The sequence below is a fragment of the Mizuhopecten yessoensis genome, unplaced genomic scaffold (genome assembly GCF_002113885.1).
Source record: "Mizuhopecten yessoensis strain PY_sf001 unplaced genomic scaffold, ASM211388v2 scaffold10945, whole genome shotgun sequence".
Lineage (NCBI taxonomy): Eukaryota > Metazoa > Mollusca > Bivalvia > Pectinida > Pectinidae > Mizuhopecten > Mizuhopecten yessoensis.
In genome coordinates, this window is record NW_018408800.1 from 110,822 (window position 1) to 135,700 (window position 24,879).

Consider the following 24,879-nt stretch of genomic DNA (forward strand, 5'->3'; position numbering starts at 1 on the left):
TTATATCTGTCTGGCGTCTATTACAATTTGTAATTGAACGGAAAATAGTTTGATACTATTAGGAATAACTTATATAATTAATATATTATACGTATGAAATATAAATTAGCTTCTAATTCTCGATCAAATGCGTTTATATTAGCCACTGCCGTGCGTTTTCCGCTAGCAGACGACACCTGTAACTTCCGCCAGGTATATATGTAAAGCGTAATTTTCACCAAGATCGAAATCTGACAGAACTGTTTACCAGTCACTAAGGACAGCCTCACACGGTTGTTTCTGTAGAGTCTAGGGTTTAACAATTGGTAAATCATTCGTGAATACAGGTAAGCCTTATTATGTAACAATCTGTACAGGTATAGTAATTTAACGAAAATAACACCAACATCATGTTTATTCCAAAGAAATATATATATAAATCGTTATGTAAACAAAGCTAACGGTACATGTAAATTAACATTTTCAATAAGGTCTGTGTATTCTTAGTAAGTATGATGGTATTCGACTGACAGTGTTACGACCACCGTCACAGGTGCGAAGGTGTGAAAATACTCTTTTTGTTTGCTGCACATTAAATTAAGCTGACATCAATGCCATAATAAGGTAGAAATATCTGCCTTTATGTCTAAACGTGATACACATAATACCAAAGGGGTTTGACTGAGACTCTGTGAGTGAGCAAGGACAGAAATTAAGAAGAAAAAAATCCATAACAAATTGTTAGGTAATACTTTACAATATAATTTAGATGAAGCTTTCTTTCTCTCTTTCTTTCTTTCTTTCTTTCTTTATATTTATAAAAATACCTGTATGATAGGGATTGCATAATTTTTGTTACATTGTACATTGCTTTGTGTTATAAACAACTTCTTGGTGAAAATTATATGTTTATTTATATTTCAGATAGCTGAAGCATGTCAAACTATGGGGTGAGTCTTTATGGTTTCATGTTACACCATTGTGACTGTTTTATAGTGTATATATCAAAGTAATTCCTTTTTATGCGCCCTATCCCCATCCCAATTTTTGTTTTGTTTTGTTTTGGGGGGGGGGGCATATAATAGTGTTGCCAATGTCTGTCCTACCCATCCCGTTGCATCCCATCCCGTCTCGTGGTGATTCATTGTCCCGACTCGTTCAACTTCATATCTGAATAGATTTTCATCTTTACACAAATAAGGTCAAGAATGAGAATACCTGGGATGAGATCTATTTCAGAGTCTTTATGACACCAATGTTGTTGCTATTTGTAAGAGAACCACAGAGCCAAGAGGCATACATGTCTTACAGAAGTTTTCGTGTTATTGAATATTTTACAGTGGTGTACCATTTCATTAAGAAAAGCAGAANCCCCCCCCCCCCCCCCCCCACTCCAATTTGTGGTGTTCAAAATACTGAATTTTGTGAAACAGAATGACATCTTTGATCAAAAAGGTCATTTGTGTAACGTAGGTAATCAAAATTTGAAGTAGTTTTTCTTCATATTTTGAAAAAACAACCTAAAAAGCAAGAAAATGATGACAAAAATTAAGAGAAGTTTCAAAATAATAAATCTTTGTTTGGAGAGAAAGGTAGTTCTGTATACTGTTAATTTCAGAGTAACTATGGTGGAAGCTATGGTGGCGGTTATGGCGGGGGTTATGGGGGTGGAGGAGGGTATCCCCCTCCCAGCAGTGGCCCTCCACCCCCACCAGGTGGTTACGGGGGATACGGGGGTGGCTCTGCCTACAATGTGAATGGATACGGAGGATACGGAGGAGGAGGAGGAGGATATGGTGGTGGATATGCTGTAGGCTCTGCTCCTCCCCCTGGGGGACAATATGGTGGTGCTTATGGTGGCGGTAGGTACCCAAAGGTTATAGGTCAATTTCCTTGTTTTTTGGAGAAACAGAGTTGGTTTTTGAAAATATAAAGTAACATATAATTATCTTCAATAAGATTCATCAGTTTGGAAATATGTGATATCAAAATATCTTATTCAAGACCGACTGGTCCCTTTGTAAGGCTATGACTAGCTTGACAAAGGGACCAGTCGGTCTTGAAATGTTGCAACACGTTTAACACTGCAAATATTTTTTTCCAATATCCAGCAAGTGTCTAAGAGGAGAAATTATATATTTTCCTATACAAAATTGGTCCAATAGTCTAGACATCTAACCATTTTCATTACAATAAGGTTGCTGGATTGCTAAAGCTCTTTTGTAAAATTATCAGTGAAACTTCAGCTTTCATTTTAAATGGACTATTTTCATCAATGTCTGTTAAAAATTTTTTACAGTATGCAAATTTATTTTGAAATATTGACATTTCAAATTGTTTGATTCTTTAGACATTTTAGCTTGTAATGATAAATCAATATTATTTTCTCAAACTTTCTTTGATAGATGAATTTCTTTCATTATTAAGTGTCTATAAACATCTCCGTTTTGTCAGGATACCAGAGTGGTGCGGTGGCTGGATTTACTGTTCCTGCTGTACAGCAGTGCTCCAATATGTATCAAGGAATGATGCCCCAGGTCTGTCTGGAGATATATACACATTAAAACTCAGGTTTTCACCTCTAGCCCATTGTGAATAAGTTGGTAATACTATGTAATGTCAACATAATGGGATGTTACTGTGTTTTGGTTTTTAAACTGAAAAAAAATATGCATGATGACTATTTAATCACTGCTTCCATGGCCTCGTAGAATAAAATATGTTTTTTGCTGTAAGATTTCTCAAGATACTAATACCACGGAATAATCTTAAGTCGGTGCTAATACCAAATGATATGTAAACAATTTACTGCTTTCCACAGTTAAAAATTATATAAAAATCCATGGATGTACAATGATGATCGAGATGGTGTGTAACATACCTTATATATTTTATTCTGAAAGTATAAGTTACGACATGATTCCATTTTGTAGTTGATGAAGGTCAAGGTTGTTGAGCATTCTGGTCATTGTCATTGAGTTTTTATGTACATTGTGTATTACAGCAACAACAGATGCCACAAACTGTCAACTATGATTCCTACAACAACATGATGTTACAACAACAGATGCAGATGCAGCAAATGGTAAGTGATCAGTAGGTCAAATGGTAGATTGTTCAAGGTTAGTTCTATACAAATAGTCTGGGGTCAAGGTCAAGTTCTGCACAAATGGTTGGTGATCAAAGTCAAGTTCTACACAAATGATAGGTGATGAAGGTCAATTAAAAGTTCTACACAATTATAAGCTGATCAATGTCAGATTCTATAAAAATGTTAGGTGATCAAGGTCATGTTTAATACAATTATTCAGTGATCAATGTCAAGTTCTACACAAATGGTAGGTGATCAAGGTCAAGTTTAACACAATTATTCTGTGATTAAGGTCAAGTTCTAAACAATCATAAGCTGATAAAGGTCAAGTTCTGCACTAATGTAAGGTGATAGAGGTAAGGTTCTAAACCAATGGTAGGGGATCAATGTTATATGTTATGAATGATACATTATTAATATTATACCGACAGCTTTCAGTGTTCAGGATCATGCTATACGGTATATTGTAACACAAATTATTAGTATTCAAGAATATTTTTTAATAAATAGTTTCGTCCTCAAGATAGAGTTCTACAGTACCACAAATGGTAGTTGCTTGTTCAGGCTCATGTTGAGGTATTTGAACATGCTTCAGTCTGTAACACTATACGGTCTTCAAAAATGTATATCAATTCAAGAGTCAGTGATGTTTCAGATATTTCTTGCTGTCAGACAGGAGTTTATGATTTTGTATTCTGGTGTCCATTTTCTTTATGACGTTCACATACAGTGAATTGTTATGTTGATTTTTTAGTTCCAGCAACAAGCCAAGGCAGAGAAGAAGACGAGAAGGGTAAGACAATTTTTTACTGGACAAGATATACAAATATGTAAAAAGATTTAACAAGTAATTTTTTAAATAAAATAATCAGAAATGTTTAGGATCAACTGTAAATCATGTGGGCAATTTTGAGTCTTTGTGTTATATGTGCGAAAATGTTATCATATAGAAGAACAGTATAATCATGATGACAGCAACTTGACACAAAACAGTTCATTGGTGGTAAGATTGTTACGTTCTAGGAAATCCTATGACACCTACCAGCCCTAGATTGTTATTGTCCGTGTTATCAAAATGACACAATTTTTATCCAATACGTATAAAGTCAGATTAAGGTTATTGTGTGCTGTTTATGGTAACAGAGAAGGGAGAGGCAAGAAGAACAAGGGGAGGAAGAAGAAGAAGAAGAGGAGCAGGAAGAGGAGGTAAATTGATGTATTGCATAACAATGGTAGAGTGATTCACATACATTGATATCTGTTAATTATTCATATAACATTTTAAGGATCCCTGTCCCACTGCACTGTGCTTTTTCCTGTATGAGTAATCTCCCCTTAACTTCCGTTTGGATATAACTCTAGCAAATTTGGGCAAAGACACTGCTGTTGGCCAGGTATATATATAGCGCAATCGGTTAGAGTTAGAGGTGTGTATCGCAAGGGTTGAGTCATATGATTCACCAGATTGATATGTAATGTTTCACATACCAGGCTTACTTGGACACATGATTCACCAGATTGATATGTAATGTTTCACATACCAGGCTTACTTGGACATATGATTCACCAGATTGATTTGTAATGTTTCACATACCAGGTTTACTTGGACATATGATTCACCAGATTGATTTGTAATGTTTCACATACCAGGTTTTCTTGGACATATGATTCACCAGATTGATAAGTAATGTTTCACATACCAGGTTTACTTGGCCATATGATTCACCAGATTGATATGTAATATTTCACCACGGACTTAGATAACAATCTAATCTAATTCCGTGCTTATATGTTTAGGTAAGGTTTTTATGAGTCAGAGTGATTCACATATCCAATAATTGGAATTATTGCCACATTGACTACACTTTAAACTATATTCACACAGATCAGTTGTACTACAGCTGAAGTACAGGCAGAAATATGGTAGAATCAATGATTAACATGTATAACAGAATCAATTAGAATTTTAATGATTTTTCAACTTGTGGACTCTAAAGAATGTCTAAAGTTTTCGTGATTTTTTTTTTTTAAGTTTAAAAAAACATTTGATCAATATGTTTGATTTCTACAAATATTGGATATACAGTAATATGTGTGAATTTGTGCACCAATCACACCTACTTCACAATAGGAAAAACTAAACCTGTGTTTTTTTTTGTATCAATAATCTCAAATGCAATTTTTTTCACTCTAATAATTTGAATTGAAGAGTTCATCTGGGGTTAGTTGGTTTTCTTTTCATTTAGTTGTTCATATGATAGTTTAATTGTTCTTGCCTTCAAAGGTTCCATTACTTCTTGATGAAATTGGTGAACTTTTGTTTGTTCGGAAATCTCCTCCTACATTTTTCGACCAATCTTTTTGAAACTTGGTATACATAATAATCATAATATGAAGTTGTGTCTCCCTTAAAAGAATTTTGATTTGACAATTTTTCCAAAAGTTACTGCCCTTTGTTCATTTCAGTATTTGATTTTTTGTCCGGAGATCTCCTACATTTTTTGATGGATTTCTTTGAAACTTAGTAGGCTAAATATTCATGATATGTTGTTGTGTTTCCTTGAAAAGAATTTTGATTCGAGAATATTTGCAAAAGTTATTGCCCTTTGTTTATTTCAGTATTTGATTTTTGTCCGGCAATCTCCTCCTACATTTTTCAACAGATCTCTTTGAAACTTGGTATACATGATACTCATGATATGAAGTTGTGTCTCCCTTAAAAGTATTTTGATTCAACTATTCTTGCAAAAGTTATTGCCTTTTGTTCATTTCAGTATTTGATTTTTGTCCGGCAATCTCCTCCTACATTTTTCAACAGATCTCTTTGAAACTTGGTATACATGATACTCATGATATGAAGTTGTGTCTCCCTTAAAAGTATTTTGATTCAACTATTCTTGCAAAAGTTATTGCCTTTTGTTCATTTCAGTATTTGATTTTTGTCCGGCAATCTCCTCCTACATTTTTCAACAGATCTCTTTGAAACTTGGTATACATGATACTCATGATATGAAGTTGTGTCTCCCTTAAAAGTATTTTGATTCAACTATATTTGCAAAAGTTATTGCCTTTTGTTCATTTCAGTATTTGATTTTTGTCCGGCAATCTCCTCCTACATTTTTCAACAGATCTCTTTGAAACTTGGTATACATGATACTCATGATATGAAGTTGTGTCTCCCTTAAAAGTATTTTGATTCAACTATTCTTGCAAAAGTTATTGCCTTTTGTTCATTTCAGTATTTGATTTTTTGTCCAAAGATTTTCTCCTACATTTTTTATAGCATATCAGCTAACCACTCTTAGAATGATGCAGATCTTATTCCAGTGTAAGAAATTATATAACACTATATGGCATTCGACGGGCGTATTTTGTTCCGCCCCACAGTACTCTTGTTAAAGAAAGTTGTTACAAATTATATATACCTCACAAGTTCATATTACAGATAGACAATATATTCAAGAGTTCATTGTTTTGACAAAATATTTTTGCAAGGAACTGACTTGGCAATGTTCTAGTTATTTTCCTTGTATTTTGTTCTTTAATGTACTTGTATTGCACTATCTTATTTTCTAAAATTAACAGAAATCTGGAAAGGTTAGCTTACCTCTCAATCCATGCTTATAACAGATCCAGGTTTTGAAGTGTGCGATTGGCTTTCAATAGAGTTAGATTCTGACAGTGTTCTGGCTACAATTGGCTCAGAAATTATTTTGATATCTTGCAACTATTTCATTATCAAGAGCAAGTCATAGTTTCCCTTTAAAAACTTTTATCATTTCCTTTAAAAACTAATGTTGAGGGTTCAATGTAAGGGGGAAACACAGTAGAAGTTTGAAGAATAAAAATGTGTGATAGAATTATTTTGCATAGTGCTTTCTAGATTTATATGTTAAAGAAAATGTTTATTTTAATTTGTTTATGTCACATTCAAAATTCAATTTACATCACAGAAAAACATAAAATGTTTGAATAACTAAATTAGGATATTTTTGTGAGGTATTTTATGATAAATGTAAATTATACATGTAATACTGTTCACTCAATATATATTGCCAGTTTTGACAAAAATGGACGTTATATCGATTACTTCTGACCATACCTGGAATGATAATAATAATAATAGTATACAGCATTTGATATAGCGCCCTATCTAGCTAACATAACAGCCACTCTAAAGTGCTTAATAGTCCATAGATATACAATTCATACAATTAGCGTAATCAATACAATTTTTAAGGAATTTGCACTTGAATGCTACAGCACAGATACAGTGACATCCACCCCAGACCAATTTATACTTCACCTGGGTTGTTGGAGTTGTGTGGGCAGAAGAAAAACACTTTCTCTGAATATCTATGCGCCTGCGTGGAAGGCCGGAGTGTTTTAAAACCACTCGACCAATCCGCCCATAAACATAGATAGTCATTCCTATTATACGAGACACAGATAGTCATCCCTATTATACGAGACACAGATAGTCATTCCTATTATACAGAACACAGATAGTCATCCCTATTATACGACACACAGATAGTCATTCCTATTATACAGAACACAGACAGTCATCCCTATGATACGAAACACAGATAGTCATCCCTATTATATGAGACACATATAGTCATCCCTATTATACGAGACACAGATAGTCATTCCTATTATACAGAACACAGATAGTCATACCTATTATACGAAACACAGATAGTCATTCCTATTATACAGAACACAGACAGTCATCCCTATTATACAAAACACAGATAGTCATCCCTATTATACGAAACACAGAAAGTCATCCCTATGATACGAAACACAGATAGTCATCCCTATTATACGAGACATAGACAGTCATCCCTATTATACGAAACACTGATAGCCATCCCTATTATGAGACACAGACAGTCATCCCTATTATACGAAACACTGATAGCCATCCCTATTATGAGACACAGACAGTCATCCCTATTATACGAAACACTGATAGCCATCCCTATTATGAGACACAGACAGTCATCCCTATTATACGAAACAAAGATAGTCATCCCTATTATACGAGACACAGATAGTTATCCCTATTATACAGAACACAGACAGTCATCCCTATGATACGAAACACAGATAGTCATCCCTATTATACGAGACACAAACAGTCATCCCTATTATACGAGACACAGACAGTCATTCCTATTATACCAGACACAGATAGTCATCCCTATTATACGAGACACAAACAGTCATCCCTATTATACGAGACACAGACAGTCATTCCTATTATACCAGACACAGATAGTCATCCCTATTATACGAAACACAGAAAGTCATCCCTATGATACGAAACACAGATAGTCATCCCTATTATACGAGACACAAACAGTCATCCCTATTATACGAGACACAGACAGTCATCCCTATTATACGAGACACTGTTAGTCATCCCTATTATACGAGACACAGACAGTCATCCCTATTATACGAGACACTGTTAGTCATCCCTATTATACGAGACACAGACAGTCATCCCTATTATACGAGACACAGACAGTCATCCTTATTATACGAGACACAGATAGTCATCCCTATTATACGAAACACAGATAGTCATTGCTATTATACAGAACACAGACAGTCATCCCTATTATACGAAACACAGATAGTCATTGCTATTATACAGAACACAGACAGTCATCCCTATTATATGAGACACAGATAGTCATCCCTATTATATGAGACACAGATAGTCATCCCTATTATATGAGACACAGATAGTCATCCCTATTATATGAGACACAGATAGTCATTCCTATTATACAGAACACAGATAGTCATCCCTATTATACGAAACACAGATAGTCATTCCTATTATACAGAACACAGACAGTCATCCCTATTATACGAGACACAGACAGTCATCCCTATTATACGAAACAAAGATAGTCATCCCTATTATACGAGACACAGATAGTCATCCCTATTATACGAAACAAAGAAAGTCATCCCTATGATACGAAACACAGATAGTCATCCCTATTATACGAGACATAGACAGTCATCCCTATTGTACAAGACACAGACAGTCATCCCTATTATACGAAACACTGATAGCCATCCCTATTATATGAGACACAGACGGTCATCCCTATTATACGAAATACAGATAGTCATCCCTATTGTACAAGACACAGACAGTCATCCCTATTATACGAAACACTGATAGTCATCCCTATTATATGAGACACAGACAGTCATCCCTATTATACGAGACAATGTTAGTCATCCCTATTATACGAGACACAGACAGTCATCCCTATTATACGAGACACTGATAGTCATCCCTATTATACGAGAGACTGACAGAAAGGTTATTTATTTATTTTTTGTTATTTTCCATGAGCGGGATCCGATGTCTGGTGGCTAACATGGTTTCTGATATTAATAAGCCAGTAGTTTTATTTAAATTTGCACAAATGCTTATTTTTTCTCTATTGTTGTCTATATGTTAGTATTGTAGATAATTTCTAACAATCTTTTCAAAATATAGAATCAAGAATGGATGAAAGTAAATATCAAAAACCTGAAGTTATGATAAAGCTTAACTACAGTTTGGTTTTATTCACATATGTTATTATCATTTTCATTAACATCAGCAATTTAATATTATTAAAGTGTAGTCAAATTAAACTTAACTCTGTTCACTTCAGATTTTTATCTAAACTGTCAAAAGGTTTTTTTGCACAACAATAACTATATATGTATACGGGCAGAACATGCAAATCGACAATCTTTCTGGGAAAAAAACCCTGAAAATATCTATAGGTATATCATTTGTGCACCCTCAACTTCAAACTTAATTTCAGCATCAAAAAACTGTGCAAACTACACAAATGTTTACGGTACATCGGGTGTAGAGCCAACGCCATACTTCTGATCTAGGTTCTGTAGGTTCCGTTATCCCTTGCTTGGATACCCAGGGGTATGCAGGGCGATTAAGGAATGGGAAACTAAAGGCAATATTCAATCGCAACAAGCTCCGGATAGGTTGGTTTCTTTATTGTATGTCTACCGGTTTTGCCCAAACATGTGGGCTTCTTCAGAACAATTTTTCATGAGAATCTTACCCCTAAGGTACTAAAAATGTGGTTCCATTTTGATTGTTACTTGTGACGTTATACAATGATCTCGGGCAGTAACGAAACTCCTAATATTCCATGACGTTCCGTGATGTATCATCGATGGGCTGTCATGTTATACTCTTATCTTAAAACATTATTTTTCTATTATTATTATGTATTATTATTATTATAGGTGGGGTGTTATTGTCCGTTTCCACCTCTCTGTTATGTTTATGGACTCACAAGTTATCTACATAAATTATGACATATAAGCATATAACATTGAACAACATTCGCATATAAATTATTAATACAGTTCATCTAAGCATACGGTGGATTCTGATGCTGACTTGTATCTAAGGGGTCCATAGTCCACATACTCTGCTTCCGACTTATTCGGTGTTGAAGCTGTGCTGCTTGTATCACTATCTGACAATTCTAAGTCTTTTTATGAGTAGCTTGACTGCTGACTCCAAAACTGGTCTAAAGTTTTTTGAAGCTGGTCCGACTGTGCTAGTTACTTCAGCTGGTTTAACCCTGAACTTCACTAAATTTAGTTGTGTCCTTGTTAGGGCTTCAAATGGACGTTTGTCCCCTGGTTTTTCTGCGTTCTGTTTGATGGTGTCTTTCATAATTTCAGGTTCCACTGTGTAACCTGGATGCTGCTGGTTTAGGTGTCTTTTATAACTTTCCATTCTGCCGTATGACCGCTTACATATCTTGCACCTGTGCCATATCTTCACTGGCCCATGTACCTTGCTAGCGTGTCTACGTAGGGGTTTTATAGTTGAGTAAGTTTTTCCACATCTAATACATGGAATCCGTATCCTATTTTTGACTGGTGTTTTCTTGGTGTTTGCCATTAAGATATAATGTTCATTCCCTCCGGTTGTGTAGTTCTGAGTAGTCTGATCCAGCTCTCTTTGGTTCTGAGTCGGCGGTTAATATCACTGATGTCCGATAGCAATCCCGTAACTGTGACGTCGTGAACATTATGACCCGGCGACATGAAATGTCCCTCCACTGGTTTGTCCGGGTGTTTGTGAATAATGCTGTATAAATGATTGCGTATGTGCGTATTTATAGTTGTAGACGTTTGTCCAACATATTGCATCTTTTGCATGTTATCAAGTATATGGCATTCATACTCTGGCATGTGATATGTCCCTTAACTTTGTATTCTGTTTTTGTGGTGTGGCTCGTATAGTTCTTTGTTGACTCCATATATTTGCTTATCCGACAATCCCTCCCGCATGGACCGCTCCCCGAGCTGGCGGTGTCGCGGTTGATGTTGCTCTTGACTAATATATTTCTAATCGACTTTGGCTTGGTGTAAGCTACAAACATCTTATATTCTAATAGGCCTCTAGTACTAGGGCCTTGCCGTAAGATGTGCTCATACTTTTTTATAAGTACCATTTATGATCCAGAACTCTCTGAAAACGGGGCAAATTACTGATATGTGATATCAGCAGCATCCAGTTTAGACAGAGGGCATTGTATTAAAGTTTTGCTATAACAGTTTGCTTTTTATAGGTATAGGTATTTTTTATGGCTGCTGGGTTTGTATCACAGTAATTTTCATATTATGTTTTTTCTATGTCTGTTTGTTTGTCAATGTTGTTAAAGTGAAATAATTAGTTATAATGACTTTAGATGAACTTGTTGAGATAAATCCCATATAATGTGAATACTTTCCTAAATCAGTTGAAGGATCAATCTAAATCAGGAAATTATACATTTTTGTTAATTTTCTAAGAAAATCATGATAATGATGAGTGCTCCTCTAGTTAACGCAAATTGACAGATATTTTGATCACGCTATTTTTTTTCAGTAAAAACAATAATTTTCTGCTTGGTGATATATCAGAACCCTGCTAATGCATATTCAGATTGTTCAAACATATTAGAATTAAACATAAAAAGTAATGGAACTATCGAAATCTGAGTTCAATAATTGGCACTGCTACAGATGTAGGTAACATTTGCTTGCGTGTTTAATTAAGTGTGAATACCTAAAACATTTGCACCAACCCCCCCCCCCCCCGCTAAATTTCGGGGTTGAAAAATTAATTTTATATGAGAATGAGGATATTATGTTATTTATAATTAAAGAAAATCTTTTACCTGTTTGTCTTGTAAAGGTGGATATGTTGGGAAAACCATATTCAATAAGCAGCACTGGCTCGTCTTCTCCAGGCCTAAGGGTCAAATATATTTATGCAACGGTGCAACCGCCATTGTCCGTCCATCAGTTTGGCATCAGTTTTTCTCCAAATTCTGCTGAGTAACCAAATGTGTAAAATTCTTGCTCACAACCTTCTTGGCCCTTATTTAACCCTTTCAACCCTATGTAACTTTAGCAGACTCTACCATGCATTGATCTGGATGAGTCCATTTGGTCTACAGTGGTGAAAGGGTTAATGTAGTAGGGACAAATGTGTTAAAAAATATACAAATCTTCAAAAAGCTGTAATGTAAACTTGCTTTTAGTCAATTTATTTTTATGCTGAATTGAACTTTGATCTTGACCTTTTTGAAGGTCACAGATGAAAGAGTTTTTTGCCAACAGTACTGCATAAATGCATTGGATCTCATGCTAATTTTGATTAACATTTTTAAGTAATTATACCCCAACTATATTTAAACTCCAAGTAAACCTCTGCTTACTTTGTACTATAGCTGGCATACCTGTATCCTGATATGGCAGTACTGTGCACTATGTATTGATAATGTTTTATTGAAGTACTATCATACAATTTGATACTTATCCCATCCCAAATGTCTGCTTAAGTTTATTATAATTATGATATAAAATGTACTAGTTATATATCCTTCCACTGATTTTGTCTGTTTGGTTTAACAGGGGCTGTCTGATGAGGTGAAGGCGCATCTGAAATCTGTGTACGTTACAGAATGTATGAAACGTCTGCAGCTGTCTGGAACATTTGATTTGACCTCTGGTACTGTGACGGGCTTACACGTGTATCCAGACACTGACCCAGTCGTGGCATACCACAATAGTGATGATGAACATGCTGAGGGAACAGATATTACTGGTCAAAAATGGAGCTCGGAATACGACTGTCTTTACCTCAGATGGGCAATGAAGGGTTTAGGTTTGTAATTTATTAGAATGGTAATTTCTTCATATTTTCATAACAATACATAAAATAAATATTTTATTTGTTTAACAACAATTATGAAACAATTTCTTTCAACTTACCTTAATCATTCTTGTTCGCCCGGTTATTTATATTTGAACTTCACTGAGAAAATCTATTCATTATATGACCAATTGTTCATTTCACCATTCACATCTACTTTCTCTAAATTATAATAATAATAATAATAATTCAAGGTTCTTTTATACTGCCTTATCACAACCTTGTTCGTAGGTCACTTCAAAGCATATTATATATGCCATGTACTTATATCTTCCCAACCTCAGTTAATGGAGGAATACAAATTTAAACTGTGACAAACATAACCCAGTATACAGTATACTTATAATATAAAAAAGAAGAAATGCTTGTAAATTAAATAGAGTGTATAAAAAGATGGATTAACTGGCAAAATATGCAGCAACACAATTTGAATGCAAAATTAAGTAACAGTTATGATCATGTCGTGTCATAGATTGTCTATTAATGTCCATATAACTGTTTCTAAATAAGCATGACCCCCTTAAGTATTATGATTGTTGAAGACCAATATATAGATATAATCTATGATGTACAGTTGGTTTATTTTGTTACAGGCACAAATGAGCAAGCAATCATCGATGTCGTTGCCACGAGAAACAACTCACAGAGACAGCAGCTCAAGGAAAAATTCAAAACAGCCTTTGGCAGGGTAGGTTTGTTGGTACATTGCTTCAGTAAAAAACAGTTTGATGTTTGTATTGTTTTAAAGTTTTCTTGTCTATAGTTTTAAACAAATCATTAATATCTTTAAAATATTATATCTGTTGAAAATTTGTAAGGAAGGAACAGATAAATTCATTTCCTATTTTAATGACATACACGACTAGTTTATGTTGGTTAACCTTAAACCAGTTGTCATAGTATTCATGGCATTTTTTAAACTTAACAATCACAAATTATTCAAACTGCTGTTTGTTTCACACTTTTCTTTAAGGATCTGATTAAAGACATCAACGGAGAGCTGAGTGGTAATTTCCGTGGAGCTGTTCTCGGATTGTTTGAGCCCCCCGCACGATACGATGCCTGGTCCATCAAGGAGGCTATTTATGTAAGTAACTTAGCATTAAGTCTTCACTGGAACCAAAATCATTTACTGTATGATTTTTTATTTCATCCTTAAGGTGGCTCCACACATCGTCCTCAGCGTCCATTTTCGTGACGTACTTCTGGAAAAAGTACAGCTCGGACTCAATTATCATGATCGAAATGTGCATGTACACCGTGTTGTCATTTCCGTATTACGTATCCGGCATTCAGTATCGTAGTGCAAATTATAGTGTCACCTGGGCCGTTTTCGTTTAAGTGGTCAAACCGATCGGACCACTGTTGTTCGTTTATTAAATAAGGTAGGACCTAGTAATCTGATACTGCTTTCAGGCGAGCCTTGAGCAAGCCTTGCAAGGCCTGCATACACATTTGCAGGTCCGCCAGGATTTATACCCGAAATTGTTACATTTATAAATGGTCAAACCGGTTGCTCCGCATAAACAAACAGGCCCCTGGTAAACAATAGTACACGTGCGTGCCAATGATATGTCAACACCTGATATCAAGATTTTACCAATTAAATTTAAAGATTTTCGCTGTTGAGGGAGTTTCGCTCTCTCGATTAAATCGTGTTTACAAATGTAGTCTACTTACTCTGTGAAAATAATGTTTTGTAAAATATCAAGATACCTATGAAATGCATGTGTTGTGTAAGTGCACATGAGAACGGCATACCATGCGATAGCCTATGGTCACATATGTACCTGACATGTAATTATAAATATACCGTGAGTTAGCGGACTGTGGAATGATATCCAAAGTGTACATGACTGAGGATAATTTGGTTCCATTAAAGAACAATAAATTGATTATTTTGATATCATATATTTGATTTATTTCCATCATTTTTGTTATATGTAAACAGAGACAACTGTCATTGTGTAAATGTCATCCCTCTGCAAAAAGTTCCGTTTTTTTTCAAGGAAGAAAACTCTCACCCGGATTGAAGTGATTGTAAAATGTAAAATAAATTAATTATAAAGCCATTGTGTATATTTTGTTCAATTTCCCATTCTATATTTATAGATCTTTGTGTCCTGTTTGCTTTTAGCTTGTAGATAATCACTTTTATCCATACAAATTCAATAAAAAAAACACTTTGTGTAACATGTGTTGCATATTTTGCAATAAATAAAATATGTGTAGGGTTAACTAGAAATGCTTCTTTTCATTTTATCATTGTTGTTATTGTTCCGAACAATGCCACACACACAAAAACCTGGAAAATATTAAAATTGACGAACATTCATTTTTTTGGTATTTTTTTCCCAAAAAGTCCCCAAACTATCGGAATGTTTAGATTTTCATAAAATCAACTCTACATAGTTGCATAACCATTATATGAAAGTTTCAACGAATTTTGCTTGCTAATTGCGAAAGTGTGGAGCCACCTTAAATATTCTGCAGAAAAAAACTAAATTCAAGAATAATTTATATTCTTAGTTTTCTAAAAATGTTTATCCATAAAAAACAAAGTTAAATGCGTTTTTTTTAAAGAAAGACTAATGCCTGAATATTTATGTTTCATATCATGTTAATGCTGACAGTGAATTGATTATGATGATAGTGTAGATTACTTATTTCATGTGCATGATTCTAATTTATTAAGACTTATACACATGAAGTCAGACATGAATGTTAGTCCTTCAAAAGAAATATGGAAAGTTGTTTGTTAAAAATTTAAATGTATGTGCGAAATATCAGTGACCTTTGCTACTCAGAAATCTAAATGACGTCTCATAGGTTTTAGAGAGAGCAGTACTAATCAGACTCACCATTTCCATGTCCACAGGGCCCCGGGACAGACGAGCGTAGCTTGATTGAGATCATGATGACTAGGACCAATGCTCAGATAAAGGAGATGCGAGAATGTTATGGAGAGGGTATAAATTATAATTTTAAGAACCTCATTAGGGCCAGACACTGTGATTTCTGTCATCCAAGTTCAGTCAAATTTGTATCTAGAGACTGAATTGTGGGAATCAATGAAGTGGTCTCTTGTTGAAGGTGGACTTTTAATACAGGTTCAGTTAACTCTTTCACCACTGTAAACCATAATAGACTCATCCAGATCAATGCATGGTGGAGTCTACTAAAGTTACATAGGGGTGAAAGGGTTAACATGAAAATAGTTTCAGAAAGGTGGTCTCTCAAGCAGGTTTCAAGTATTTATACAGCAGTCTACTGAATGATGGTGAGAAATGTTAATCTATCACCTGTAAAATCCACTTTTACCTATTGATAATTTTATAATTACGTTAATATATAAAAACAAACTACATGTAGTACCCTTGACATGATCATATAGTTATAGCCTGGATCCCAATGTAAAGAAAATACATGGATACCAATAGCACAAATGTTATACATTGGACTGTACAATTAAGACAGGTAGCTCAGATCTTAAACCTTCAGATCAACATGCACTAGGGTTCATGATACATTGTGTTTATCAATTTGATACCTAACATAGAAATACAAAGTACAAAGTACAAAGGAAGACAATTAATGAGTTGTACCTTCTCTGGATATATATCACATGGATATCTATTATTTCTAATTAATTATGTTCGCACAACAAATGTGTGGCAGGTTTTATTTCAGTGTCAAGATTAATTGTTCTGTTCTTAATTGTAGTAAATGGACAAATCTTATTTGTCTGTGTTTTAGAAAGTTTGTTGATGTTTCCTAATATATAATGTCAGTGAATGACTCATGGTTCTTATAAATGACAGTGAATTATTTTCTAAACAGTTGTCAGTCCAAGCCGCAAGGTGACAAAAAACAAGATTGAGGATGACATTAGGGATGATACTTCTGGGGACTTCAAGCATCTCCTCATCTCAGTAGCCCAGGTATAACTTCGATACACTATTTTACTATAGGGATAAACCCATATGGTGTTTATCAGATCCATGTATTCAGGTGTTTTTTAACAAATGTTTCAGATTCTTTGTCACCACAACAGCTAGAGTGTATCCCCTGCAGGCTTTAGACTTTTCAGTAGACCCAATAACTTTCATGATGTAATGCATTCGAATGTACCTTCTTAGGCATTTGTACATCAAAGAACATCAAAGAACAGAGTGTTAAATATTCAGCAATACGGAGGTCAAGATCTCTTTATATGTATCTCCTTCATTATTTAAAGCTGCAAAATCAGACAAACCAGAGGTAGAGGGCAAATGAAATTTACTTGTTCAATCATATTTCCAAATATAGGGAGGAAGAGATGAGATAACTGTAGAGCAGCTTAATGATGGTGTAGTAGAGATTGAGCGTGATGGGGTAGGCACTGGACTCTTCCAAGTGGACTTCAAAGAGCTAGCTGATATGGATCAAGCCAAAAGAGATGCCACAAAACTGTTTAAGGCAGGAGAGGACAAATGGGGCACTGATGAGGAAACTTTTATCAGGATATTTGCAACCCGAGACCCATATCAGCTTCGCGCTACCTGGGATGAATATGTCAAGGTAAGGCTTGTAGAAGGTAATAGATGCCTGCAAGTTATTATCCTGAATGTCATTCGAAATGTACTACATTTGTTTTATTTTCAGCTCACCTGGCCCAAATCAATTTTGTATAAACTGAGGTGTGTGGGCCCCCTTCTTTGGTGCTAATGGGTTGGGCCCATTAGGGGAAAAAGAGGAAAACATTTAAGATCCTTCTCCTTTTGTACCGATGAAGGGATTTTAACCAAACTTGTTCTAGAGCATCTTTGGGCAATGGGAATTCAATATCTATATCTATAAATGGAGGATGTGGCCCCCCTCTGGAGGCTACCTCCTTAGGACATAACATAGAAACTCATTTTCTTGGTGTCTTACCCACCAAAACATGTAGTGCTTCTTGCAACTTTGCTTCTTGTATTCCTTTGATAAACCTGTATGGTACTCAGCAGATTTTAAATTAAAAATAAAATATCAGGTGAGCTATTAGCCCCTGAGCCTCTTGTTATCAATTAACCTATTACATTATGGATTCTAAATATATGTATCTTACATACACAGGACAAATATATTTTCTGAAAGGTGTCGAAAAATACATTTTCAAACATGCAGATTTTGGGTTTAAATTCCTGTGTGCAACTACCATTTTATACAATTACTTGTAAAACTCTCCTTTATATAACTTTGCATGGTTGTTGTGAGAATGTTACACCCAAACAAGCACTAATAAGTTGGCTTCAGATCCGCGCTATCACAAAGAGGCAAGTACACCAACATACACTGTCTCCAGCACACATACACACATGGACGCTTACACAATACACATAGAGGCACATCCTTAAAGGGGCTTGTCGGGGGAAAAATGTCATATTTGCTAAAATGGCATACCCATGTTTAAAATACCTTCTTATGAAATATACCGATTCAAATTTTGCTGAAATTCATTCCCTAAGAGTAAAAGTTATAATTATATTAAAGAAATCCTAAATCGTCACCTGACAGTCTAAAACTCTCAATTGACCCAGATCTGTGATGTAATTTTACCGCACGTGTGTGTTATCAACAAGGCCAAATGTAAACATCGCAGCGAAAGAAAAAGATGCATGACAGGCACGAGGTATCGATACCGTTATATATAACAACAACATATAGGTAGGAATACTACACTTGCATCATACATGACCTTTGAAAACAATTATTTACGTATGGTATTGCTGTCTTGTCCGCTAGTTGAGTATGACATGGCACATGGCGGCGTGCTATTGTTGTTATATTCACTGCCTCACTTTCGAAACAACCAAGTGACATCTATAAATAGATCTGCGCTAAATTTACGCGGGGCTTCCCCGAGATTTCAGTGGTCAAAACTGGATATTGCAAGCAGAACTTGACCATTATATTGCCGTCATATAACTTTTGGAAGGCCAGAGAACGCATTTAGACCCATTTATTTTGTATTTTTTCCCCCGACCAGCCCCTTTAAAGGACCTTAGCTGTTAAATATAAAAACTAATAAACCAAAGTTAAACCCAAACAAACAAACATTGCTGTTGCTTATGATTAACTGAGACAAATATGTCTATAGCTTTAGTTCTATTTCAATTTTGTTAATACTTGGCAATAAATGTTACTTAATGTACAGTCCATATTGATTATATTAGGAAATATTATCTAGATCTCATAATCCAAGATGGTTGCCATGGCTTCAGGTTGGCCGAGACATTTTAAGCTATACTTTCTATCCTGTTGGCCTGATTTTGTTCACTCTTGGTAGAAAATGGTACTTGTTAGATAACATATGTTTTTTAGATGCCCATATCTTGATATCCAAGATGCTCATTGTGGCTCACATAAATGTATACAGGCACACAAAACAATGGTGACAGTACCCAAATCGGATCACCAAACCATCAGTTTAGTAATTCATTGAAAAATCTGGAGAGGAACTATATTCACTTATGGTTGTATCAAAGGAAGAATATTGATGGGTGCATGTTCTTACAAACAAAACTAGCACCTGGGGCTCACTTGAGATAGTTAAAGAACACTCTGAAGTCACCAATCAGTGTTTCCGCTTTTTGTGAATGTCAGGACCCAAATCGTTCCAAGGCTTGAATTTTGCAGTATCGTACACTTCAAATGAATATGTTTTGTCAGCATATTACCATTTTCTGATGACCTTTAGAATTTATAGTATTTCTGGTGCTATTTGAACTTAAAAACTGGTCATCTGTAGACAAAAAATGGTGTATTGCTATCTTTTCTAAGAGTACATCGTAGTTATAACTGATTTGTTGACTCATCTATTGATTTATAAGTATTTTTGCCAAAAGTGATCCGATTTGGGTACTGATCCGATTTGGGTATTGATCTGATTTGGGTACTGCCACCTTAGTTAATTTTGTTCTCTGATCTCACAAAAAAAATGTGTTTGATTCTATATATGCATGCACATCTTTTCTTGTGTTTTTTTTTACAGTAATCTTTAGTCAAATAATGTGTAGGAAATCGTTCCTTTTATTACAGCTCACTCAACGAGACATTTTAAACTCTGTTGATCGGGAAACATCTGGAAACTTTAAGAAGGCACTGTGCACCATTGGTAAGGCATTCCTTGACTTCAGATTTAGCAATCTAAATACATTGTGTAGCTTTATTTTCTGTCTCGATATTGTCAGAAATATATTAAAAGTTATATTCATAAAATTGCAAAAATGAAATGTGTTCTGTCATTATTTGTTTTTCCACATTGATTAATGTTGATCAGTAGCACGGCATGGCTCATGGGTAAAGTCATTTCAGAGAAGGGCGAGGACAAATGTAATGTGAGTGCTGGGTTGACTAAGGGTATCATATACCCAGCGTCATGATACATTGGTCTGACTAGCTTTATTACGTGCTTTCTAGCAAGTTTATAAGCTCTTCTCCAGGAAAGTACCGATATATTATCTTGGCCAGTAGTTTCTTACTCTATTTGGGACTCCAGAACTGCCTGATTTAAATCCTTGTGGTGTACAGCTCCTCCTGTCAGCTTTGTACCTCACTTTCTTGATCTACTCTTTCTATCAGACATTCTCTCTCCCCATCGGTCCTGCAACAGGCCAAGATTAAGTGATGACTTGTTGATTAGCCAGGCAATGTTTGACATTACTTTCTGTACAAAAAGATATAAAGGTGACTATATGGGCAATTTTCCCAAGAAACTGCATACAGATAGTCCTTGTTCCTATGTACAGAAATACCTCCGTTTCACACGCCATTACAAGGATTTCCAATTCTGGTCCTTGCCATTTGAGTTAACCATCGCACAGTTTGGTTACTAAAGTGTCGGTCGTCGTAATTTTCATACATCCATATTATCCTTGTTCACATCTACTTCAACAATTCCATGTTGGACATGGTCAGGATTTGCTGGTGCAGGATATCCTGATGGTCCTGAAACTCTTGCTGCAAATGGGTTCATTACATCTGGAGAGAAGCTAGATATTTCATCCTCTCAAAATTTGAGGTCTGTCTGCAACAAGTTTAAATCTCAGCTTCGACATACCAAGACTATGGCAGCTGCCCCCGCAGTGACATCTAGCATTATGAATATTTGCTGGGAATCTCTTTGTGAACCTTTTAGTGTTCCATCATTGAATTTCGTCATATTTCGTATTGCACTGTCTTCAGACATATCGAGTTACTTAAACATAGTTTTACTTCAGTGGTCAAGTGACTATACACACCTAGCAATAATCGGGTCCATGGATGTTTTTCTCCTGAGCCTATCAAGTTCCCTTAGGTTTGTAAGCTTAAGGTGGCCCTGGCTGTGAGTTTACTGATGAAGAGATGCATGGTCTTCATAACGTTAGACTTCATGAGACTATGATCCCTGCTTTGCCATTGGCCTTCCGACTCGCTCTTCTGTTTTAATCATCTCTCCATCCTTATTGTGTTGTCAGATCGCTTTACTAACTTATACCTGAGGGTTTTGGTTTTGGTTCCTGCCAGCCCGCTTTCTCTTTGACCAACTGCCATGACCAATTATGTGGTTGCTCATCAGTAAGAATCAAGAGCATGCCAATATTATTTCGCAGGTTTATAATTTCATCCTGATATTTTCTCCAGTTAGTTGTCAGTATATATATAGTCTGTGAAGTTGACTTAATCTCGAATTTATATGCTGTAGTATTAGATTTGACAAAATTTGTTTTTCATGGTTTATTAATAGTCACTTTTATCTGTTACATAGTGGCTAGTATTCGTTGCCGACCGATGTTCTTTGCTGACCGTTTGGTGGAATGCATGAAAGGACTGGGAACCAATGATGACGATCTAATTCGTATCATTGTGTCCAGATCTGAGGTATGTATTCCAACTTTGTACAGCCAGCACACCAACACCAAGCATTTTGCCAAACAGTCAATTACTTAGTTATACTTTTGTGATACAGTTTTAGTTGCCCAGTAGATGATCTATTTTGAAAACAAAATGTTTCCTTTGCTGTTCTACTATACTGCTCTAGAGGAGTTGAATAATAGCAAACATACCATACACTTACTTATCATGTTTTGGGATTCAAAAGGATCATGGAAAACACAAAGGTATTTGCATATTTTTCAAGGGTTTGAGAAAGTCTTAAATTGAAAATTGAAACCGAAGTTTCAACTTTGAAAATGGATATAGAGGTTTCAAGTTCTTAAGCTAACATGTCTTTCAACAACTGAATAAGACAGGATTACTGAATCTTTGACTCTTTGAAAATTATACCCAAGAAAATGTTATGGACTTAAAAGTTCTCTTACTGTTTCATCAAGGAAATAAAGTCCTAAATGTTTATTGATCAAGGTTGAATGTACTCTATAATTCGTTTGTTTAAATTTCAGATTGACATGGTACAGATAAAGGAATGTTTCCTCCAAAAGACCAAACAAACACTGTGGAACTGGCTGAAGAATGACTGCAGTGGCGACTACAAGAGACTCCTTCAGCTTATTGTTGGGAAAAACTAAGGGACACAACTCTAGTAGAACTAAATATTCCTGATGAATTATCAGTGCTTATGGATACGTGACAAAATCCGTTTTGTCAACTGTTAGAGATTTTTTTATTCAAAATGAAGTCATTGGATATCTTGTTCTGCCTTCATAGGAAAGTTCTTCACTATTCTCTATTCAAAACACAGCGATGGGAAAACAATATTTGCATGCAGCAATATATTTAAATACCCTTCATCCATGCTGATTTTTAAGTAGTAAAATATAAAAATATTGACAGACGTTTGTGATGCACCCGTATAAGTGTTTAAGTAAAATTTGTAGACACTGCAGAACCTGTATATGTATTTATCACATTTTACATGTAATAACAAACCTTGAGATACTTTAAATTTTGATATAACACCCTCGTTTCCTATCCTTTCTTTTTATCACCTTGTATTTCCCTTTATACACTTCCTGCAATATATTATTTTACTGTATAAACCCACCTAGCGCCTCTTCATGGAAAATGCTGACTTATTTTAAAATATGATATCAAAATTATGGTAATACCTGTACAAATGACCACCTTTACGTACACCCATTGCTGTTGTACCTATTTTCTGAGAAGTTAGATTAAAGTCCTTCCGGATTTGTCTTTGTATGTGGTAGAGTGATAGAATTTTGAATAGATAGAATGAGTAGCAGTGCTAGAAGACAATTTTGTTTAAAAGAAAGCTATTCTACCATCTTGATTTTACAATTCTTACATTTGTTATAATGTTTTATCTTATAATACTGCATTGTTGTCTTGTAAATAATTATTCGTGCTTTTGCATATAAATACCAGCATCATATTTCCATCCAGGTGAATTCTTGTGTGTTTGGAACTTGTTACTTTGCAGGGTCCGATTGTTCAAACTCAGATTCAGTAACTTGACAAGTTGTTAATTACAAATCATATCATATTCTTGTCTTTAGATGATTGCTTTGAATCCTGATACACACATCGTTAGTTTTGAATCTCAATATTAATTAAAATTTGCTGGTTTGAAATCTTCCATTAATTGTGGTGGGGGGTTTTCTTTTGAAAAAAAAAATCAGAAAAATCAGGAAACAATATAACTGATACAGTCGAACCTCGTTATCTCGAACTCTTTTAACTCGAAGACCCCGTTTATCTCGAAGTATTTCTCCGGTCCCGGTCAAATCTCTTCTTTATCTTAGTAAATAAAACTCTGATAATTCGAACCCTGAAAAGTCGAAAAACTCGGATACCTCGAAGTAAAATATTGGTTTAAATAGCGTTAATCCAACGTAGTATCCAAATTTCATTTTGTCATTTGTTAATTCTTTGATACAAATAAAACGCAAAAGTACGGCATTTCGCCATTCCGTGTTTATGAACATCTTTCGTAAGTAGACTAGCATGAAATCAGTAAAAAAGAATTTACGACAAAGCTTAAACTGTAAAGTTTACGGACTGTCAAAACCATGTTATTCATAATAAAGAACAAACTGCATCAATGTTGATCAACAGTAATCTGTACTTACTGCGAGTCGGTTTAATGATTTGTACACCTAAACAGACGACAGTGCAAACCGGAAAATTGGTCACAAAGCGTGGTCATGCATAAAAGAGTTCCACAGTTAAAATCACAACCTAGGACAGCTTTACGGGTTCATGTTTTTACAGGAGCCAGTATGGCTTTGAAGTACTGTTTTACTGCCAGGGATGTGATTCTTCATTTTAGAGGAATTCTTCATATTTCCTATATTCCCAGAATTTCAAAAGTTTATGATTTGCTCCGAAAAATGTAATGGGGTAAGATTTGTTCCTGACTTTTCACTTTCTTCTTTCTTTCTTCTTCCAGTCCAAAATCACATTTCTGACTGAATAATCTGACGCTTGGATGATTATATCTGTTCGACTTGTAGAACGTCGCGTCCTGAAATATTGTAAAGCACTATAGTGTAGAAATTAACATGAACTCTATTATTTAATTGGTGTTAATAACATGTGTTTTGTTTTGCATCTG

At 35.1% G+C, this 24,879-nt stretch overlaps 1 protein-coding gene across 1 annotated transcript; it reads left to right on the forward strand.

The window, feature by feature from the left end:
* Positions 1-218: 218 nt before the first annotated feature.
* Positions 219-23,934, forward strand: LOC110463926 (annexin A7-like). Its single transcript, XM_021518874.1, has 16 exons — positions 219-326; positions 904-929; positions 1,598-1,841; positions 2,434-2,516; positions 2,984-3,064; positions 3,825-3,863; positions 4,214-4,276; positions 13,043-13,295; positions 13,937-14,031; positions 14,317-14,430; positions 16,222-16,312; positions 17,184-17,284; positions 17,652-17,903; positions 20,406-20,481; positions 22,114-22,226; positions 22,748-23,934. Exons 2-16 carry the CDS (start codon positions 915-917, stop codon positions 22,871-22,873), a joined length of 1,746 nt encoding a protein of 581 aa, XP_021374549.1. The 5' UTR covers positions 219-326; positions 904-914; the 3' UTR covers positions 22,874-23,934.
* The last annotated feature ends 945 nt before the right edge of the window (positions 23,935-24,879 follow it).